Raw genomic sequence first — 18187 nt, forward strand, 5'->3', positions numbered from 1 at the left:
AGTGCACCGCGCTGTTCTTTGGAAATAAGGCAGCTGGAACTCAAAAATTCACCTCTCTGCCCCAGCCAAAGCACAAGAATGAAGAACACGTAAGGTCATTCAGCAAAACTCAGGCCATGCTGAGCCTCAAACACACCTTTGCTCAGCCATCAGCTCCCAGGACCACAGCCTGTCCTACACCCCACCAGGACAGGTCACTGCACTCCTGCCCTGTGCAGGACAGCTGCTGCCTGTATGTGCAGCCTGTGCCAGGTTATTTTTTCCTCTTGAAGAAGAATATGTCTTTATTAAGGACCTCAAGTCACTAGGAATATAATTTATCATCCACACATCTCTTCCTAGTCCTGACCTGGAGAATCCTGCAGCTCTGTGTTTATTCACTGCGTGGAGGACGATGGAAACTGCACCCTCCCTTATCCTCACTCTTCTGTCCAACCCTCAAGCCCATGCAAAATGTCTCACCACCACACTGGTACACACAGATTTAGCACTTAGCTCAAAAAACCAAAAGGGTCTTCTTCTGCTATTTAAAAATCTCAGCTAAAATCTCAAATAATGAAGCAGTTTCACATCACAAACTCCTCAAGATGACACACAGGGTGCTGGGAAGCCAGCTGGGCTTGCTGGGGGGTTAATTTAAAGCAGAATGAGATGTCACAAGTGAATGTCAGCCTCATGTCATGGGGGCTTGATGACAGCCCCACTGCTCCGCAGCAGCATGAGAGGAACTGCAGCGGAATAACCTCAGCAGGGAAGCAGGGCTGCTCTGCAGGAGGACAGCAGCCCTTGCACAAAGCCACGAGACACCTGTGATCAGCAACACGGGGCTCCAGCAGAGACCCAGCCACCCCACAGCCCTTCCAGGCTACCCAGGGGACGCGACAGCACCCTGCAAACTACAGACACATCCTCCGGATCCAAGGGAGAGGATGTTAACACATAGTAAACAAAACATCTCAATGCACCAAAACTATCAGAGCTCTTCTATTTTAATGTGACTCTTAAACATCCAAGTTCCAACTTCTTGTAAATTATTTTAAAACCTTTCCCAACGTGTGACAAAGCCAAGGGCAGGCAGGTCCCTGCCAGTGCCTGCAGCCCAATGGAAGCTCTTGAGTGGACGAGGCAGCACTGCGAGCTCTACAGCCTCCAGCTCTGGCCTGCACAGCACACTCAAGTTTCTCAGTGGACCAGAAAACTTTATGTTCAAAAACAACAGAACTGTGCAATACTTTAAAAATCAGCTTTTCATTCTGTCCAGGTTCCCCCTTTCATATAACAAAGTGTTCTTGCCACAGATGCTCACAGCCAAGGGAGAAGACCTGGCTGACACCAGGAAGCATTTTGTGACGCTGAACTTAAAATTACACAGTGCATTTAAAATGCCCACTAACAGCAAATGAGTAAAGAGGGGAGGGGGGGAAAGAGTGGTGTTAGACCAGGGTAGGGTTTCCTTAGAGTTAAGGTTTTGAGCTTTTAAACATTAATAGAGAAGACATTTGTCACAGTTTATGGTTCAAGGGCATTAGAAGGCAGCAGGGCTGCTAGAACACCAGCAGATACTGTTCATACTCCACTTCATACTAATCCTCAACCCTACAGCTTGCTTGCTTTGAAACCCCACCAGAGCAGGTGTCAAAAATGCCAAATCCCTGTCCCGTGTCAGCTGCCCAGCAAGGCTCAGCCTTCTGCAGATGGATGCTCCTAGAGTGCCCTGGAGCTGGCTCAGCACCCCCTTCTCCAAAGGGCTTACCACACACAGCTTGTCAAGGTGCAAACAAAACCCAGCTAGAGGAAAGGTGCTCTGAAGAAAAACATGCTAAGACAGCAAGGCCTGGGACTAACTGCTGCTTGGCGAAAGTGTCAAAACCAAAAATTTAAACAGCTAAAACTGATGGACCTGGAGCAGCAACAACTGAATGGATCCTGTTGCACCAGGAGCAGGATCTCCCCAAAGGAAGCAGCAGCTCTTCCTTTCCCTGGTCTCCCACCCATGACTGCAGCATCTTTAATTAAAGAAGTGTTTTTACACCATGCCTATACCTGGGGAGGTGTGCTGACCACTCGGACTACAGCCATCCTCACACCTCCAGTGGCTGATGCTTAGAGCAGCAGGAGGAAGATTCTCAAGCCCTACACAACGTCCCTGCACCTCCTGACAGAGCCAGCAGCAGCCACCAGCACCCCCAGCAGGGACTGGGCTGGGCTGGCACACACTCCCAGCTAGGGAATGCCACCTTCCTCCCAGCCACACCACCACCACCCGTAACACCAAACAGCAACTCTTCCTAACTAGAAACTAGACCCAAAAAGGGTTCCCTGATGTATCTGCTGCACTAGGGAGGTGCCAGCCGTGGTCTCACCAACCTGTGCCCCAGGAGCGAGAGGCAGAGCCATCCACCCACACCACAGTGGTACCAGGCAGCTGAGACAGATGTCCCCACGTCTGGTCCCCGTCGTGCCCCGTCCAGGATCTGGAGCCAGGCGTGCCTGGCGAGCATCCCTACAGCACAGGGAGGAAGCAACAGCTTCCCCTGCCCATGCCGCTTGCAGAGCACTGGGAAGGAGCAGGGTGAGGGTTTGCCAATCACATGCACTGGCATGGAAACCACAAAGTTCTGCTTAAAGCACTTCTGAAAAAGTACACACGAGTATTTCCTGACTATCCACAGCTGGCCATAGAGAGCATGGAGTATGTGAAGCCTCAGAGCAGAGGAGAGCCCACACCCAGGTGTGTACTGGCTGACCAAGCCACACCGAGTTATCAGCACCAACTCCTGGGAGGGCTTTCACCCTCAAATCCCTTCAGTTATTCATCTGCAGCATCACCTACAAAGATGAGTAACACCACAGTAACAGTGACACTGTAACTCCAGGGTGCATCCCAGCCCTCTGCGGGGGCTGCAGAGGGAGAACCCCTCCATGCTCTAACCAGGCTCCCACCACTCACAGCATTTCATTTCCCATTCCTCAACCACCCCGCGGTGTGACACCTTCCCACAGCCGCACGAGAAGCTGGAAGGCTTCACACCACATCTCTCTCTTCTCCAGCCTCCAGAAAGCGAGCGCACACCAGACGCCTGCAGCAAGAGGTGCTGGCTGAGCTCAGCAATTAAAAGCTCTCACTTTGACGAGCCCAGCTCAGCCGCTCGCCGGGTCGCTAATAGATTGCTACGTCTTAATAACGGTTCGCAACAGAGACTTAGAGGGAGATTTAGGGAATAACTGCCAGGCTTTGGGGAAAATTATAAAATATGCAGATTAGCAGGGAGAGGATTTAGACGACTTTTTCTGACTGCCTTTCATTAAAAAGTTTAATTCTGATGGCAAAAAAAAGAAGAAAATATTACTTGGATACACTTCAAGCAGCTGCCTCTTTGCCTTCTGGGGTTCTACAAAGCCCACAGTCCTGGAGTGAGCTGGTGCAGGCAAACACCAGAGTTTCTCCTGCTGTTTAGAGCCAAGCCTGCCAAAAGGATTATTCAAGAAAATAAACAATTGCATTCCCCTCACAGGCACTTTCTCACCTCCCTGGGCTGGAGGCGTGGCGTTTGCGTGAGCATGGGGAGAAGCAGAGCTGTCTGCAGGGATTAGCAGTGTCAGACTGGTCACAGTCTCGGGACAGTGCCAGGGATGCCACGCTGCATTCTCCCACCAAGCCTGGAGGATCTGGGGATGCTGGTAGGTGACCACAGACCCATCTGCTGTACCATGTCCCTGCAACGCAGAAGCGCTCCCAGCAGCTGGCAGACACGCAGCAGCACCAGGGGGACACCGCAGACGCCAGGACTGAGAGGAAGGAGGGAAGGAGGCATTTTTGAGCAGAGCCACTATCCTGTCTGCATCACCTGAGGCCCAGCCCCAAAGACATTGGTCCCTCCTGCAATGTTTCAAGCTCCAGTTCAGAGCTCCTGCTCCACTCCCGCCGTGCCTAGCCAAGCCCATCAGCAAGTCAATCCTTCAGCAGGGCATCCAAACCAGCTTTCTGCTGAAGGAGCTCAGCTGGAAGACACCAGCCAGAGAGTCAAACACAAATCACAGGAGATAAAGATGAAGCGGGCGAGGCTGCTCTGCCAGGAACATCCCTCAAGCTGGCAGCTGGCTGCCCATCCCAGCTTTGCCCCTAGGCAGGCCCAGGTGCCCGGCTGCAGTGATAAATGCCTGCACTGATGCAGGACGCACGCTCTGCTGCACGCTCAGCAGGGCCAAGGGCTGCTGCTGCAGCACCACCCCTCTCATGCCAGGGAAAAGCTCACACATGAATGTATTTCTGTCAAATGCTTTGACGTAACCCAACCTTCCCATACTTGCACCTTTTATCAAGCCCACGTACTGCCAGAAGCAGCAGTTCTGAAATCAAGGCATTAGGAAGGATAATGGCTATTTTCTTACATTGCCCAAACTCAAAAACCCAACTACATGCCCATGGAAGGTCACCTGAGGCTCAGCATTTCACTATAAATTTTTCTTTGGGGAGATAAGAACGGGTATGATTTGAAGGCATCAGGCCAGCAGTAAAAATGCCCATGGATGCAATTAATAACACGACATATTGATGACTTGAAGCTATTGGAGCATCACAGAGATGGCAGAATTACATTTGCAGCCCACAGCAGACCCCAAATTCTCTGCCTGAGTTCCAGCAACTGCCCCCTCGTGCCTCTTGCCCCTTCTCCATATGTGCCCTCCTCCCACAGGAACGTCCCTCCCCAGCACAACAGCTCCCGCCTGCCGTGGGGAGCAGCTCCTCTTCACCACCCTCCCCACTTTCTGGGAATCCATCACATCACCATGCACAGGACCCAGATGGCACCAGATAAAAGTTGCAAGCATGGGTAAAAATTAGCAAGCCTGGGTAAAAATTAACGGAGTTAGACTGAGTTCAACACAGAGGTGAACCTGTGCTCTGCAGCCACCGCTGACAAGGAGCCACTTCAAGTGGACTATTTCTAGGGCAGCTGCAAAACAGAGTGTTTAATTATATCCCCCATATGGAAAGCAAGTGTCTGTGCTACCTTCTGGCCCTGTTTCCAGAAAAAAACAGCAGCAGAAGAAAAAAAACCACCACCATTTGATTTACTACAGTTCCAGAAAGCACCAAAACCAGAACTAACTAGTAAAAAAACCTCTCCTTTCATGTTTGCTGAAGATAACTTTAAGCCACAAAGTAAACACAAATAACTCATAGAAAACGGATCTAATAAAAACCACAGGCATTTAAAAAAAATCATCTGCTAAACCCAGAGATAATTATACAGTACAAGTACAAGGCTCAAGCATTTGAATGAAATCACAGCTTATATTAAATATATGCACTAGAAAGATCACATTACTTGGCTTCGATCTCATGAATAGTTTAAAGTCTAATTGCTCCTGTATTGTTCCATTTATCATAAAAGTAGTAGAGAAGGCGACCTGATTTACAAAAAAAGCTTGCAAAAATAACAGCACCTCCCAAAACAGCCTGTTCTAGCTCCCATTTCATTTAGCCTCAGAAGAACAAAGGAAAACACATCCACAATTCTAAAAAGCCTCCATAAATTTACCGTAACCTCCCCAAAACATCCATCAGCCTCGGGAAGTCGCTCAGCACATCAACCTCATTGCCCAACCGATATATTTTTAATTGAAATTTCTTCTTGCCAATTTTTCTGTGACTCTTTGTCCTTAGTCATTTCTATGAGGGTACAAGCAATGCTTTGAGAATACCCTGAATAATTCAGCAGCTCAGACTGTGCTTACCCACACCGACCACATATTTAGGCAGATCTCCCGATTCAGAGAGAGAACTCCATCGATCAGGATCGACTCCACCACTCTCTCCCTGTGCCTGCAGAAAGGGTCAATAACATGCACAGACCTCGGAAAAAGCCAAACAACCAACACTGCATCTGAAATACTAAGAGCTCATAGGTCTGAGAGGATTGACTGAAGGTGCACACCGCCCCATCTCCTTTCCCACTGGACAGGACTTTGCTGCTCATCCCCAAGCAGGACGGGAAGGCTGGTACCTTGGGAAAACAGAAGGCTGAAATTTAAACCAGTATCCCTTCTCCTGTGATGAGGCTGAAGCTCCCACTGATATTTCAGCCAGGGACAAAACATGACCACCAAGGAGTGACCGCTGGGTTAAGCTGGCTCCAGCCAAGGTGGGGGGCAGCAGGGGCAACCATGAGAGCCCCCAGACCAAAAGAATAAGCAAGAGGAAAAGAGGAGTCATGGGAAAAGAAGTACCGGGGGCTTTTTTACACCACAGTCAGTATGTGATGGGGCTCAACACCCAGACCTCATTCCTGGGCATGATAAAGCAGCAGATGATGAGCTCTAGCACAGCATCACTGACACAGATCACACCACCCTTAATGGAAACAGTGGTGCAGCCAAGCAAAGGGCACCAGACAGAGCCCATCCCCACGTCCCCTCTGTCCCAAAGACCTGCTGCCTCACCATATGGTCTTACAGGAAGATCACCTTCACCAAGGACAATGGGGTGGGGAACAGCAGAGCCCAACCAGGCTGCGTTTCCTGAAAAAGCTGACTTAGCCAACAGAGGCACCAATAAAAGCAGAGACATGGCCGGGGGGAGAGAACAGGGGAAAAGGCTACTTGAAAGATTTAATAAGGGTGGAGAAAGGAAATACAAGAGGTTTTTTTCCCTAGGTAATAAATTCAAAGGAGGGCCCAGCCCTATCCTGGACTTGAGGAGTGCCATGGTCAGGGGTGACAGCTGTAAAGACCTTTTTTGGCACGGATTTTGTTTTTCCTTCTGGAGGCAGTCTACCCTCAAAGCAGGCAGTACTGCATCTTCCCAGCAAACGTGCCACAATGCCTGCAATCACAGCTTCTGTTCGGCAGCACTTTGCACAAAGTCAGGTTCCCGAGTGATGCAGAAAGCCAAACCCAGACGGGATCAACTGGGGCAGCGTTACCTCAGCACTGCTGTTCTGCGGAAAATCTGTTGCTCCTGCTCAAACACAACCACCGACCTTCGGAAGTTTTCAGCATCTCAATTCTTTTTTTCCCTGCCCCGTTGGCAGCCAGGGTTATGAAACCATTGCTCATCTTGAAATACAGGCAGCAGATCTTTATTTTTGGCAGTCCAAAAGAAAAGTTCAACCAGCATGCCGCCAGCATATAAAATTCAGGCTCATAGGAACACTTCAGGCTCAAGAACAGAAAAAGGACTTTGAATAAGAACCAAATGTTTTGCAGAGGTCACAAAACAAATACAACGAGGTCTTCCTGTCTTCAGAACTCTTCCTCCCTCCTTTCCCCAGCTCAAGCTGTGCACATATGTCTGTTCATCGGGAGCTATTTTAGCAGGGCAGCAAGCTCTCCAGAGCAGTGATTTGGCCTGGCAAAAATTAAAATAAGAGCAAAATGGAAAGAACCTCCCAGTTTGCAATTGTCAGTGCTTGCATCACCCAGCAGAGGTATAATTTGTTGGTTTTCCCGTTGTTTTCTGGTCCTCTGAAAGCCTGAGCTCTTCAGTTATGGAAACAAAAAAACCCTAAATGCTATGTTATGCATCCCAGCTCGGCCAGACATTACTCTAACCTCTGCCACCTACAAACATTTTGCCCCTTTTTAAGTTTTCCCAGCATTTCAGAGCCAGGCTGCCAGCTGACTGGCAAGAAGCCCATTTCCCAGAGCAGTTTATTCCCTTTCCCCTGGGAAGCAAGCCTGCCTGGCTGTCCACACTCCAGGGGCAGAGGCTACAGACTGCCCTGCCAGCATGTATCTCACCACAGCCCCCCAGAAGCAAGGGCTGGCACCCAGGGCTGCCCAGACCCATCCCCCAGATGAAGCTTTGCCCCAGGGAAGCTGTCCTATCTTCCACACAACAGCCACGAGGAGGGATGGGAGGGCAGGTCCAGCCACAAGGACTCCCCGAGTTCTGCACCAGCATCCTGGGGTGCCCTCAATCCCCGACTGGGTATCCAAGGTGCCAGCACCTCCCCATGCTCCTCACTCACACTGGTTCAGATCAAGCTTTTCAACTCCAAAACCGTAAAAGCTGTGGTTATCTAACTCTGCCCCTTGCTGTACTACAGACAAATGTTTCCACAGAAGCAGCAGGAGATAAAAGGGAAAGAGGTAGAGAACACCTGCTTCACCCCTTGCTCCACAGCCCAAATCAGCTCCACACGACCCAGACTGCACTGGGAATATTTTCATTTCTGGGTACTACAGCGACCAACAGATTCATCCTTGGGGCTTGCAGGCACAGTCATACCAGGATACTGGATCAGTGAAATCCACCCAGTCAGGAGAGAAATCCTCACCATATGGCCTAGAACTGTTTATCTTCAGGAAATCCTTTGGCTCCTGTTCCGGCTGGGCAAGGCAGAGCAGAGGCTGAGCGAGCCCCACACCAAGCACTGCCCTAAGAAAACAGCCTGGAAAACTGCAAAGCCACAGACACAGGGAGCTGAGGTTTCAGCTGGCCCTCGGACATCGGGCTCAGAGCTCAGGGGGTTTCACTGTGGTCCACCCCAGCACCATCAGCTGCAGAAGCAAGCCCGTCCTGTGCTGGAGAGCAGGACAGCATCCCTGGAGATGACTCAGCCATCTCCATCCCATCAGTCTGTTTCCCCAGCCCGGCACCAAGACAAGGGCGTTCCTACTCTCATGGTTATCTGCACAAGCTCCTTCACCCAAGGTTTCCTCTCTCTGCCTGACTGCTTCCCACCCTGCACTAACTGGAAGGGTACTTGTTAGGTGGGAAGTCCCACTTCCATCCATTCAGCTGCACTGGGAGAAACCACCCCACGGAAATTATGTACTCCACAATACTAATTTGGCTGATACAAAGACAACAGCCCTCTGGGCATTACAGCTAATTTTACTGCACTCCCTCCCTGAGCAAACAATGTAAGAAAAGGTGAGCTGTAAGGAAGGAGGAAAATCAAAAAGAATAAAAAACTTCCACAACTCAGAGTGAACAAAAGTGGCATGCAAAACACCACCCAAAGCAAACAGGAACAAAAATATATTAATGCTGCATTTCAAGGTTGGCTTTGGAGCCCCCCCAGTGCAGTCTGAGTCCCTACAGATAGCAGCTGCTTGGCTTTGTATGAATGCTGGGGAGGAATTACACAGAAATCATAATAAAAGATGGAAAGGCTCCTCACAAAAGTGGATTTTTTTCCCCCTGCATTTAATTTCCCGGCAGTGAGATTTATTTTTTTTATTTTGTTCCCCTCTTAAGCCAATTGAGACTCCAGCAACAGAGCACAGCGTTGCTGCAGTCAAGCAGTATTTAATTTGTATTACTGCTGAAGAGATCTTGGATTGCAGTACCAAAGAAGCGCTTCAAATTGTCTGGTCTTGCCTGTTGCACATCTTACTCAGCTTTTCTAGGTCCTTTATAGTACAAGAAATAGAGGATCCCTCCGTTTTGCAAATCAGTGCATTTGCCACAATACTGCACACAAATTGCATTGACCAAGTGAGCGATGTCTCTGTTTCCCACCTCCATCGTCTTACAGACTCTTGTTAAGGTGTACAGCACACTTTAAGAAGTGCCAGATGAAAAGATACTTTGAAAACACAGAGCAAGAAATTACCAAGCCCTCCATAAGCAAGGCTGGAGTCCTTTCACCTATCGATCCTGAAAATTCAGCTGAACACAAGAGCAAAAAGCCTGCAGCAAAGCATTACCCAGCAAAGGCCACAATGGAGTTTAACAGGAATCTTGTTCAAGATGGGGAAAAAAACCACAAGAAAAGCCTGATTTGAGAGCAAAATACCCAGCTAGAACAGCCTCGCAGGGGCTTACCCCTCCTTCTGCTGCAGGAGGAAAACAAAAAGCTCTTTACAAACAACTGGATCATGCACTAAGCTTTCATTAAGGAGGGCAGGACAAATGTCTCTGAAGCACTGTCAATTAGGCTGGATGTCCAGAGGAGATCTGCTTTTAGTCTAAATGGGCTTCAGCTGGAATTCCATCCCAAACAACATGACTGAGGTTTGGGAAAAAAAACCAGTGGAGTCAGCAGGATGCAACAGGTGCCCACGAGAGTGGACAAACTGCACATCACGTGCAGAAGGGGTTGCATAAAGAGCTAAAAATTTTAGAGAGCATTGGTTCTGATCAGCATCTGTGGCAGTGAGCATCCCTATGAGAGCATGAAAAATTATGGAGGGGAGGAGAAACAAAACCTAGGACTGCTTCCCTCCCACCAGTGAGCCTCAGCTCCTCTCCCCACCCCACTGTCCCACACGCAGCTCAATATCCAAATGCACTTTGCAACCATCAAAGTGGTGCCTTGTGCCAATCACTGCCCAGCAGCTCCTTGGGTTTTGGCCAAGCCTGAGAAAGAGCCCATAAGCAAAAATAAATATATATATATATTTTAATGCATCTCTGTATATTGCTTATATGCATATTTAATGTGCATATATTGCATGCATGTATATTTAATGCATATATATATTGAAATCACTGCAGCCTCTGGGCAAAACAGGCTTTTCCTGACCCAGTAGCCAAGCGGGAGCCAGGTGAGGGCAGGAGCCAGGTGAGGGCAGGAGCCAGAGGAAACCTTTTAAAACAGGGAAGTTTCACTGTTTCCCCAGGCTACAAGTTCGTAAATCAAGCTGTAAACCAGTCTGCCACTCGCTGGCATCCCCTGCAGCATACAGGCAGCAGCATCACCCTGCTCCCACAGGAAGGTTAAGGCAACCCAGGAACAGCTCTATGCTCGAATCTTGGAGTTTATTGCAAAAAAGCAAACTTCTAACCACCCAAACCAAATGTTAGCCAGTTCAGGCAAACCTAGCGAGTAAGTCACTGGTCAGGTGTTGGATAATTCAGAGCAGTTCAGCAAACTGCAGTGTGATGGTCACACCGAGAGCAGCCAGGGCTGCGTGCTGGTCGTGGAGCCAGCCTGGCAAAAGGGTGCAGGGAGCCTCAGGAGAGCAGAACTACATGAGATTACTGTACAGTTATTTCAACCATAACTGTAGAAATGGCTTACAGTCATCAGCAATGTGAGCAGCAGTGTCCTTGCTACCTGTTTCCAACGAGCAGGACACCCTTCTGAGGGCAGGGCAGGGTCTGAGCAGAGCCCACTTCACCATGTCCTTCGTGCTGTGCCCACTGCTAAGAGCAGCCCAGAGGTGTGAGGCTCTGAGTGACAGCAGGACACAGCCACAGTCCAGCACCCTGAGCTGCTGGGAACCAGCCCTGCCTGCAGCCCACCATCTGCATGGTCCCCACAAGTTAGAGAAAGCTGCAAGTCTCCAGGCAAACAAGGGAAAACACTAAAAAAAAAAAAAAACCATCATTGAACCTCAATACTACTTGGTAATTAAAGCGGGGGAAAAAAAAAAAAAAATCTTGTCTACTTGCAAGAGGTCAGGGAGCTGGCAGGGGCAGAGCTACAGATGTGTGCCAGGCTCTCCTGGCTCCTGCAGCATCACTGTGGGGCTCCAAGCCCAGGCATGGACACAGGTGCACTGGCTGGGGAGAGCACAGGCAGGTGAAGTCCACAACACCCTGTGTATCGATAGCACTGGCAAAACCTGCTCGGGTAAAACCAGCCCGTCCTTCCCAGACCTCAGCAAGCACAGAAATGTTTCTGAGAAGAGCAGCGAGAAGATTTCAGTCTAGATGCAGAGCTATTTTCTGAGATCACCTCGGGATAGGCTGTCCTGGCACAGGGCAGGAGCTGCTGCCCTCTCCCCTCAGCAGGGGACACATTTGGGCAGAAGGCCACTGGAGTGACTGCCCAAGCCATGCAGGAAAACCTCCCTGCTGCCCTCCAGTCTCAGCACCCGCCTCCCACACACAGCTAAATACAGGAAACTCCCTAGAAAAACCCCCGAGCAAACATTTTCAGGGAAAGGCAAATGGGTGAACAGCACACTCTCACCCCAAGTTCCTTGGAAAATTCCCCCCTTCCCAGGCACCCCAGCAACTCCCTTACCCCTGCAATGCCAGCTCCTCTTGGCAGGCAGATCTTGGCCACAGAGATGGTCCCCCACTTGGCCAGTCCAGCATTTTCTCAGCAAGGACAGTGGGTTTACATCTCCCAAGGAAACACAGTCCCACAACACAAGGAATTACACATCTGGGATAAGAGATGGAAACATGGTGCCATGGGAGGAAGATGCTCATAGGGACCAAACCTGCATTGCTAAAAACATGATCACTGGCAGGCAACAACTGATTCGGGTATGAGGGTTTCTTCTGACTCACAGATACCATGAATGCTCTCCATCAACTTTGATTTTAACTAATGCTTAAAAAAACCCAAATCTCTCCACTAGAGACAGTTACAGCCAGTAACAGCAGCTTTAATCAGAAAGGAAGTGTACAAACCAAAGGCAACAGGATGAAATTAAAGGCAAGGCTGAAAAGCTTGTTACTAATAGATGCCCTGTTTGCTTTTACAAGTTTTATTATTAAAAGCAAAGTGCCATGCCTTCAGCTGCAGTTCCAGTCAGCTCCCAACCTTTCCCATACAGCCCAGACAATCACCATTACCCTTAGCAAAATACCAGCTGGGGACAAAAGTGGTAAGAAGGGAAGAAGAATAGAGCCAAGACAACTAATTCTCCACAGAACAGTTTCAGCATGCCACAGGTTTAATTAGAAGCATCACTTATCATTACTGTTTGACCGGTGCTTTCCAGCCCGCCCTGCAGTGATTTCCAACTTCCCCAAGCTTCAACTGCACACATGAACACTTCCATGCAGCCATTTATCCCGGGCCAAGTTTTTTGTTTGATTTTTATTTATTTTTAGCCAAATAGTTGAGCTATTTCTGGGAATAGGTCTACAGTTAAGAGACACTAAAGAGGAAATGGTTACAGGAATCTGAGAAACCCCTATGTCCCCATATTCCCCAGAACTTGAGAAACTCCTGTGGCCCCATTTTCCACTTGGATGAAGGAGCATCAATAAGGGATCACAACTCTAAACTTTTCACAGTTCCAGCTTTCCTAGCTGAGCCATCCTTGACTTCTCTGTGGTCAAGCATGGGCTGCCATGTGGCTGCTACAGGGGAACTGGCCCTGAGCACATGGAAGGCTGCTGTCACCTTAAACACATCTTACAAAATAAAATTTCAGCAATTTTCATGAAAAATTCAAGTGGCTTCATTAAAATCCACACTTCTGAAGTGTGGGATTTCTCCAAGCAGAACTGCCACCTGGTGTCACAGAGACACCCCAGCCCCAACCTTTGCTGCTTGCAGGTTTTTGTCACATCAATGAAAGCAAAACACTTCCTGCAGAAGCTAGCAGTCAGGTACAAGGTATCTGACATGCAGCCTCACCCTCCAGGTGTTAACATGGCTGGACTGGGGGAAAAAGGCAATTCTCACAGCTTCCAACTCCTACCTATAGTCATCTTTACTATTAGAATAGGAACTGCAATCGCACACTAATGTTTGGTTCACATTCGCTGGAAAAAGAAAACAAGTGTGAAAGAAAATCACAGATCTGCTCTGTGTCCAAAAATAGATTTTATTACACGCTAAAATACTAAAGACAAGAGTGTAAATCAGCATCCTCCACCCCCAGACCTGGACATCTTTCACAAGCCATGCTCCAGCATGCCCCAAGCTGGGCAGGGGCTGGCAGCCAAGAGTGGTCAGCCCCACACTGCCCAGTGCACCCCAGGGCTCTTCCCATCTGCCCCTGTCCCTTCTCACCCATTTCCCAGTGCCAGTGGGGAATTTACTTCCTATCTAAAAGGTGACTTTGGGCCATTTCCCATTTTCAGCCATTTGAATAGGTCCAAGCAGGGCTATCTTCCTGCAGGGCTCCAGGTAGACACTGCCCCACAGGGCCTCATAACCAAGCTGGGGGTACCCCCATTGCTGGCAGCTGCACAGGACAGAGGGATGCAGACCCCAGGAGAGGAGCAGCAAGAGAACATCACTGCAGCCTCCAACAAGGCAAAGGCTCAGAGTCACACAGGTCAAGCCCAGGGACAACCACTGCAAGCCCATCTAAGAGGCACCTTCTTCCCCAACACCAAGCAAGCACTGTTGAGAGCCAGCAGCTCACAACAAGCCCAGCACTCGCCAAACACCAGGGATTTACCAGGGCACAGGCTGCAAAGAGGATCAGGCCCCAAGGTATTTAATTAAATGGGAATAACACAACTAAGGTCCTATTGTTAAGACACTGCACAAGTACTCAAACAGAAGAATTTTGCTTGCAATTACAGACTGTTTGTTGTTTTCTTACTTATCCTGGGCTTTGAACACAAATAGGAGAGTACCAGAGCAAGGAACTGCACTGACTGCAGAGGCAGGAGACCCAGGGCAGAGCACCACGACAGGCGAGCATCAGCCCACGGGCTCAGCCAGCACCAGGCATCCCAAGAGGATGGAGAGCACCCTGGGGCGCTTCACCCACCATCCCAGCCTTCCTGGAAAGGCTGAGGAAAACTGAAAACAATGAGGGCATCAATAACTTCTCTTTCAGCATTTCTCACTTATTTCTTGCAACAGCCCAAGTGGGCACTGGCCCTGCAGCCCTGGCAGAGCTGTGGGGCAGAGCTGTGGCCCCAGGGTACAGCTGTCTGCATGCTTCCAAGGAACCCAGGCAGAGTAATAAATGAGGAAAAGCACATTGTCTGTGATGCACAACAGAGGGACCAGCACTTCCCAGCAGGTCTGGAAGTGGACAGTGCTCGCCCCAGTGAAGGAGCGTGAGGAGCCCAGCACAGCAGTGACCCCAATCCTTCCCTGGACACCAACACACTTCCCCACTCCACACCCACATCCTCCCCACAACAGCTGTACGAGCAGCATGACACTAAAAATAAGACTCCAGCACTGGAATCTGTTTCCAAAAAAGAATTAAAGTTATATTTCAAGTTGACAGTATCTCCTAAAAGTGGATTAACCATGGCAATTCAATCCCACCTCCCTGCAGTGATCCCAGCCCCACTCTTCCTTTGACAGGGATTATTTCAGTGATACAAATTGAAGTTCAGAATCCAATTTGTTCCTGCAGAGCATCAGTCTGTACCCCCAGGTAGCTAAGCAGACCCACATGCACCACTCTACCCTTCCTGCTCTTTTTACCATCCTATTTTACACCCTATCCAGGATAAGAGTTTATAGGAGGGAAAAACAGAGCCACAAACAGTCATGTTGATAGGGCAAGTCACATCCATTGTGCCTAAGCTGTGAAATACAATTGAAAGCAGGATTTTTAGTATCTGTTGGTATTTACAAGCCTCTGGCAGACACCACACAGTGCAGAGGTTACAACGTTTGTCTGAATAGCCCTATGGGATCTTAAGTGTCAGAAAATCTGCAGCCTTTAACAACTGCAGTGAATTCTGCAATGCCACTGCCACAAGATGAGTATCTCTTGAAGCCCAGCACTACCCATCCAGAACTGGGGGCAAGACAGCAGCTTGGGGATAGTTCCATGAAGATTGGCACGGGTAGCCCTCTCCTCCCATGGAGCAGGAGAGAGAGGACTGACCCAAGCCTATTGTGGCACCCTGCAGGGCTGGGGACAGGGCAGAGCTGCAGCAGCATGGCAGGAGCTGCTCTATCAGCCAAAGGGTGATATCGGGGGACCCGTACCACTTGCACCAGCTTGATAAGAAACAGCTCACTGCTGCTGCTGAAATGCTGCTTACAAAGCCAGGAGGTGGAAACAACGTCTAAATCCCACACCAACACTGCAGATGACCTGGCACTCTGTCCTGGTCTCTGAACAGAGCTGTTCCTCTAGCAAGAAAACCACCTCTACCCTTACAAATAGGTGCTGCAACAGCTCAGCCCTGCACTAAGCGTTTACAAATACCTGGGCTGTGCTCAGGATATTTTTTTCTCCACCTCAAAGGACATCACATCCCAGCAGCACTGAACGTCCCCTCCCCACGCCGAGGGACTGTGAGAGGCGACACAGAGACTTTGTGGGACCCCGGGCAGGGCAGGGCTCGCTCCTCACGAGCGAGGAGGGTGCTGGATCCAGAACCCGGCCAGGCAGCTTCACAGTTACCCGCTACAGGAAGCAGCCACCCAAAAACGCTTTTAACCGAACTCAGTGGAAATGCCTCAAGCCACAAATGCCTCCCGACACGACTGAGACAACAACTCCTGCTAGGGCGGGGTAGGAAGCACTTAACACAGGCAGAGCTAAACTCAAAAGGCATCAAAGGCAGCAACTCAGGGCACTGAGTTTCCATCTGTCCCCGAGGCTGACAAACAACCCAGAGCCCGCAACAGAAACACAGCCTACACACGGGAAATCAACCCGCGTGCCCCCCAGCCCCGCAGAGCTACCTCCAGACTTATAAAGGAGAATTAGAGTCCCTTGCGCTATAAGCCTGGAAAATCTGGCACAAATACCTCGCTCCAAACCAAAAGTGAATGTGAGAGCGCATCTCCCGGCGGCTCCGGCCCTGCGGGCAGAGCCCATTATCCCGGCAGGTAACGGGGTGGTGCCTCGGGAAGCGGCTCCGGAGCCTCCCAGGGTGTCGGGGCTGTGCTAACACCACTCACCACCGCCTGAACTCCAGGAACTTTGCTAACTACGCACTGCGCAATCAGTGACACTGCTGAATAAACAGCAGCGCCCGAAATGATGTTAAAACACGGGGTTTGCCACATTTGCTGTGGAAAAGGAAAAAAATGAGTAATTACAGAGTTGAGGCCAAGCAATGAGGTCACGGTGAAATCTCCGAGTAGCTTATGTGGCAGCGGGAAGGGATGGGGATGGGTCAGGCGGCGCGGAGCGTCGGCGGGGGCAGCCCCCTGCCTCCCACCCGGGGCAGGAGGAGCCACGCGGTCCGGGGAGCGCGCTGCCGGGGCGGGGAAGTCCCCTCCAACAGGTTTGGGGAAGGAAAAAAACAAGGTTTGGGCTCCGGCAGCAAAGGCAACTTCTGGAGGGCTCGCAGGGTCGGACTGAGCCGGGGCCCTGCGGGGAGGGGGATGCGCCCCGCGTCGAGCACCGCCCGCCCCGGCGGGAAAGCAAACGCAACAGAGGGCAAAAAGACAATAACAGCGAACTTCTCCCTGCCCGCCGCCCCGGCCCCGCACTCACCAGGCGGCTGAGGCTGCGGCGGAGCATCGCGGCGGCGCCCGGCCCCGCCGCGCTCACCGCCGCATCGCCCGGCCCGGCTCCTATTCCGGCCGCGGGCCGCGCTCCGAGCCCCGCTCCATGCCCCGCTCCGAGCCCCGCTCCGCGCTCCGCTCCATGCCGCCGGCCCTGCCCGGCCCGGCCCCGCTTTGTCCCGCCGCGCCGGGGGCGGGGCCGCCCCGGAGCAGCCTGGGAGTGCAGGGCGCCGCCGCCGCCGCCAGGCGGAGCCACCGCGCCCGGCCGGGAGCGAGGGGGGCGCGGCGGGGACGGGCTCGGCCCCCGCACCCCGTTACACCCACCACGAGCTCTGGTACACCCACTGCCCCGCACCCTGAGCTCTGGTACACCCACTGCCCCGCACCCTGAGCTCTGGTACACCCACCCCGAGCTCTGGTACACCCACTGCCCCGCACCCCGTTACACCCACCCCGAGCTCTGGTACACCCACTGCCCCGCACCCCGAGCTCTGGTACACCCACCCCGATCTCTGGTACACCCACTGCCCCGCACCCCGCACCCCGTTACACCCACCCTGAGCTCTGGTACACCCACTGCCCCGCACCCTGTTACACCCACCCTGAGCTCTGGTACACCTACCCCGAGCTCTGGTACACCCACCCTGAGCTCTGGTACACCCACCCCGGGCTCTGTTACACCCACCCCCCCGCCCCTCCCCCACCGTCTGCATGTGTGCGATTTGCCCTCCGTGCCGGTACCCCTCTGCTACGGCACTGGCATAGAACGGTTTGGGTCGTAACAGACCTTAAAGACCATCTCCTTCCAACCCCTGTCCCGGCAGGGACACCTTCCAGTAGACCGGGTTGCTGCAAGCCCCATCCAGCCTGGCCTTAGCATCCACACCTTTTCTGGACAACCTGTTGTGCCAGTGCCACAACACTCTCGGGGGAAGAACTTCTTCCTCATGGCTAATCCAAACCTGCTCTCTCTCAGTTTGAAGAGGGCTGCTACCCCTTGTGCGACCTGCCCAAGGCATCATCCCCCAGTCCTATAACTACATGCCCTCATTAAAAGCCCCTGTCCAGCAATCCTGCATCCACTTTAGGCACTGGAAGGGACTCCAAGGCCTCCTCAGAGCCACCTCTTCCACAGTCCAGACACACTGCAC

General features: G+C 51.3%; 1 protein-coding gene across 10 annotated transcripts in view; it reads right to left on the reverse strand.

The window, feature by feature from the left end:
* ATP11C (ATPase phospholipid transporting 11C) overlaps nt 1-17122 on the reverse strand; it is a 55269-nt gene extending 38147 nt beyond the window's left edge. For 9 of the 10 annotated variants that reach the window (XR_005604658.1, XM_039571772.1, XM_039571766.1 and 6 more), the window contains exon 1: nt 17026-17122. Coding sequence is in view for 9 of the 10 variants with exons in the window: in XM_039571772.1 (XP_039427706.1) it covers nt 17026-17052 (27 nt within the window). In the remaining variant the exon portion in view is untranslated. Of the gene's footprint in view, nt 1-5742; nt 5827-17025 lie in introns of those variants that run through there. The other variant, XM_019287769.3, reaches the window with a different exon arrangement.
* Between the last annotated feature and the right edge of the window lie 1065 nt (nt 17123-18187).

Source organism: Corvus cornix, chromosome 4A (genome assembly GCF_000738735.6).
Source record: "Corvus cornix cornix isolate S_Up_H32 chromosome 4A, ASM73873v5, whole genome shotgun sequence".
NCBI classification, from domain to species: Eukaryota; Metazoa; Chordata; class Aves; order Passeriformes; family Corvidae; genus Corvus; species Corvus cornix.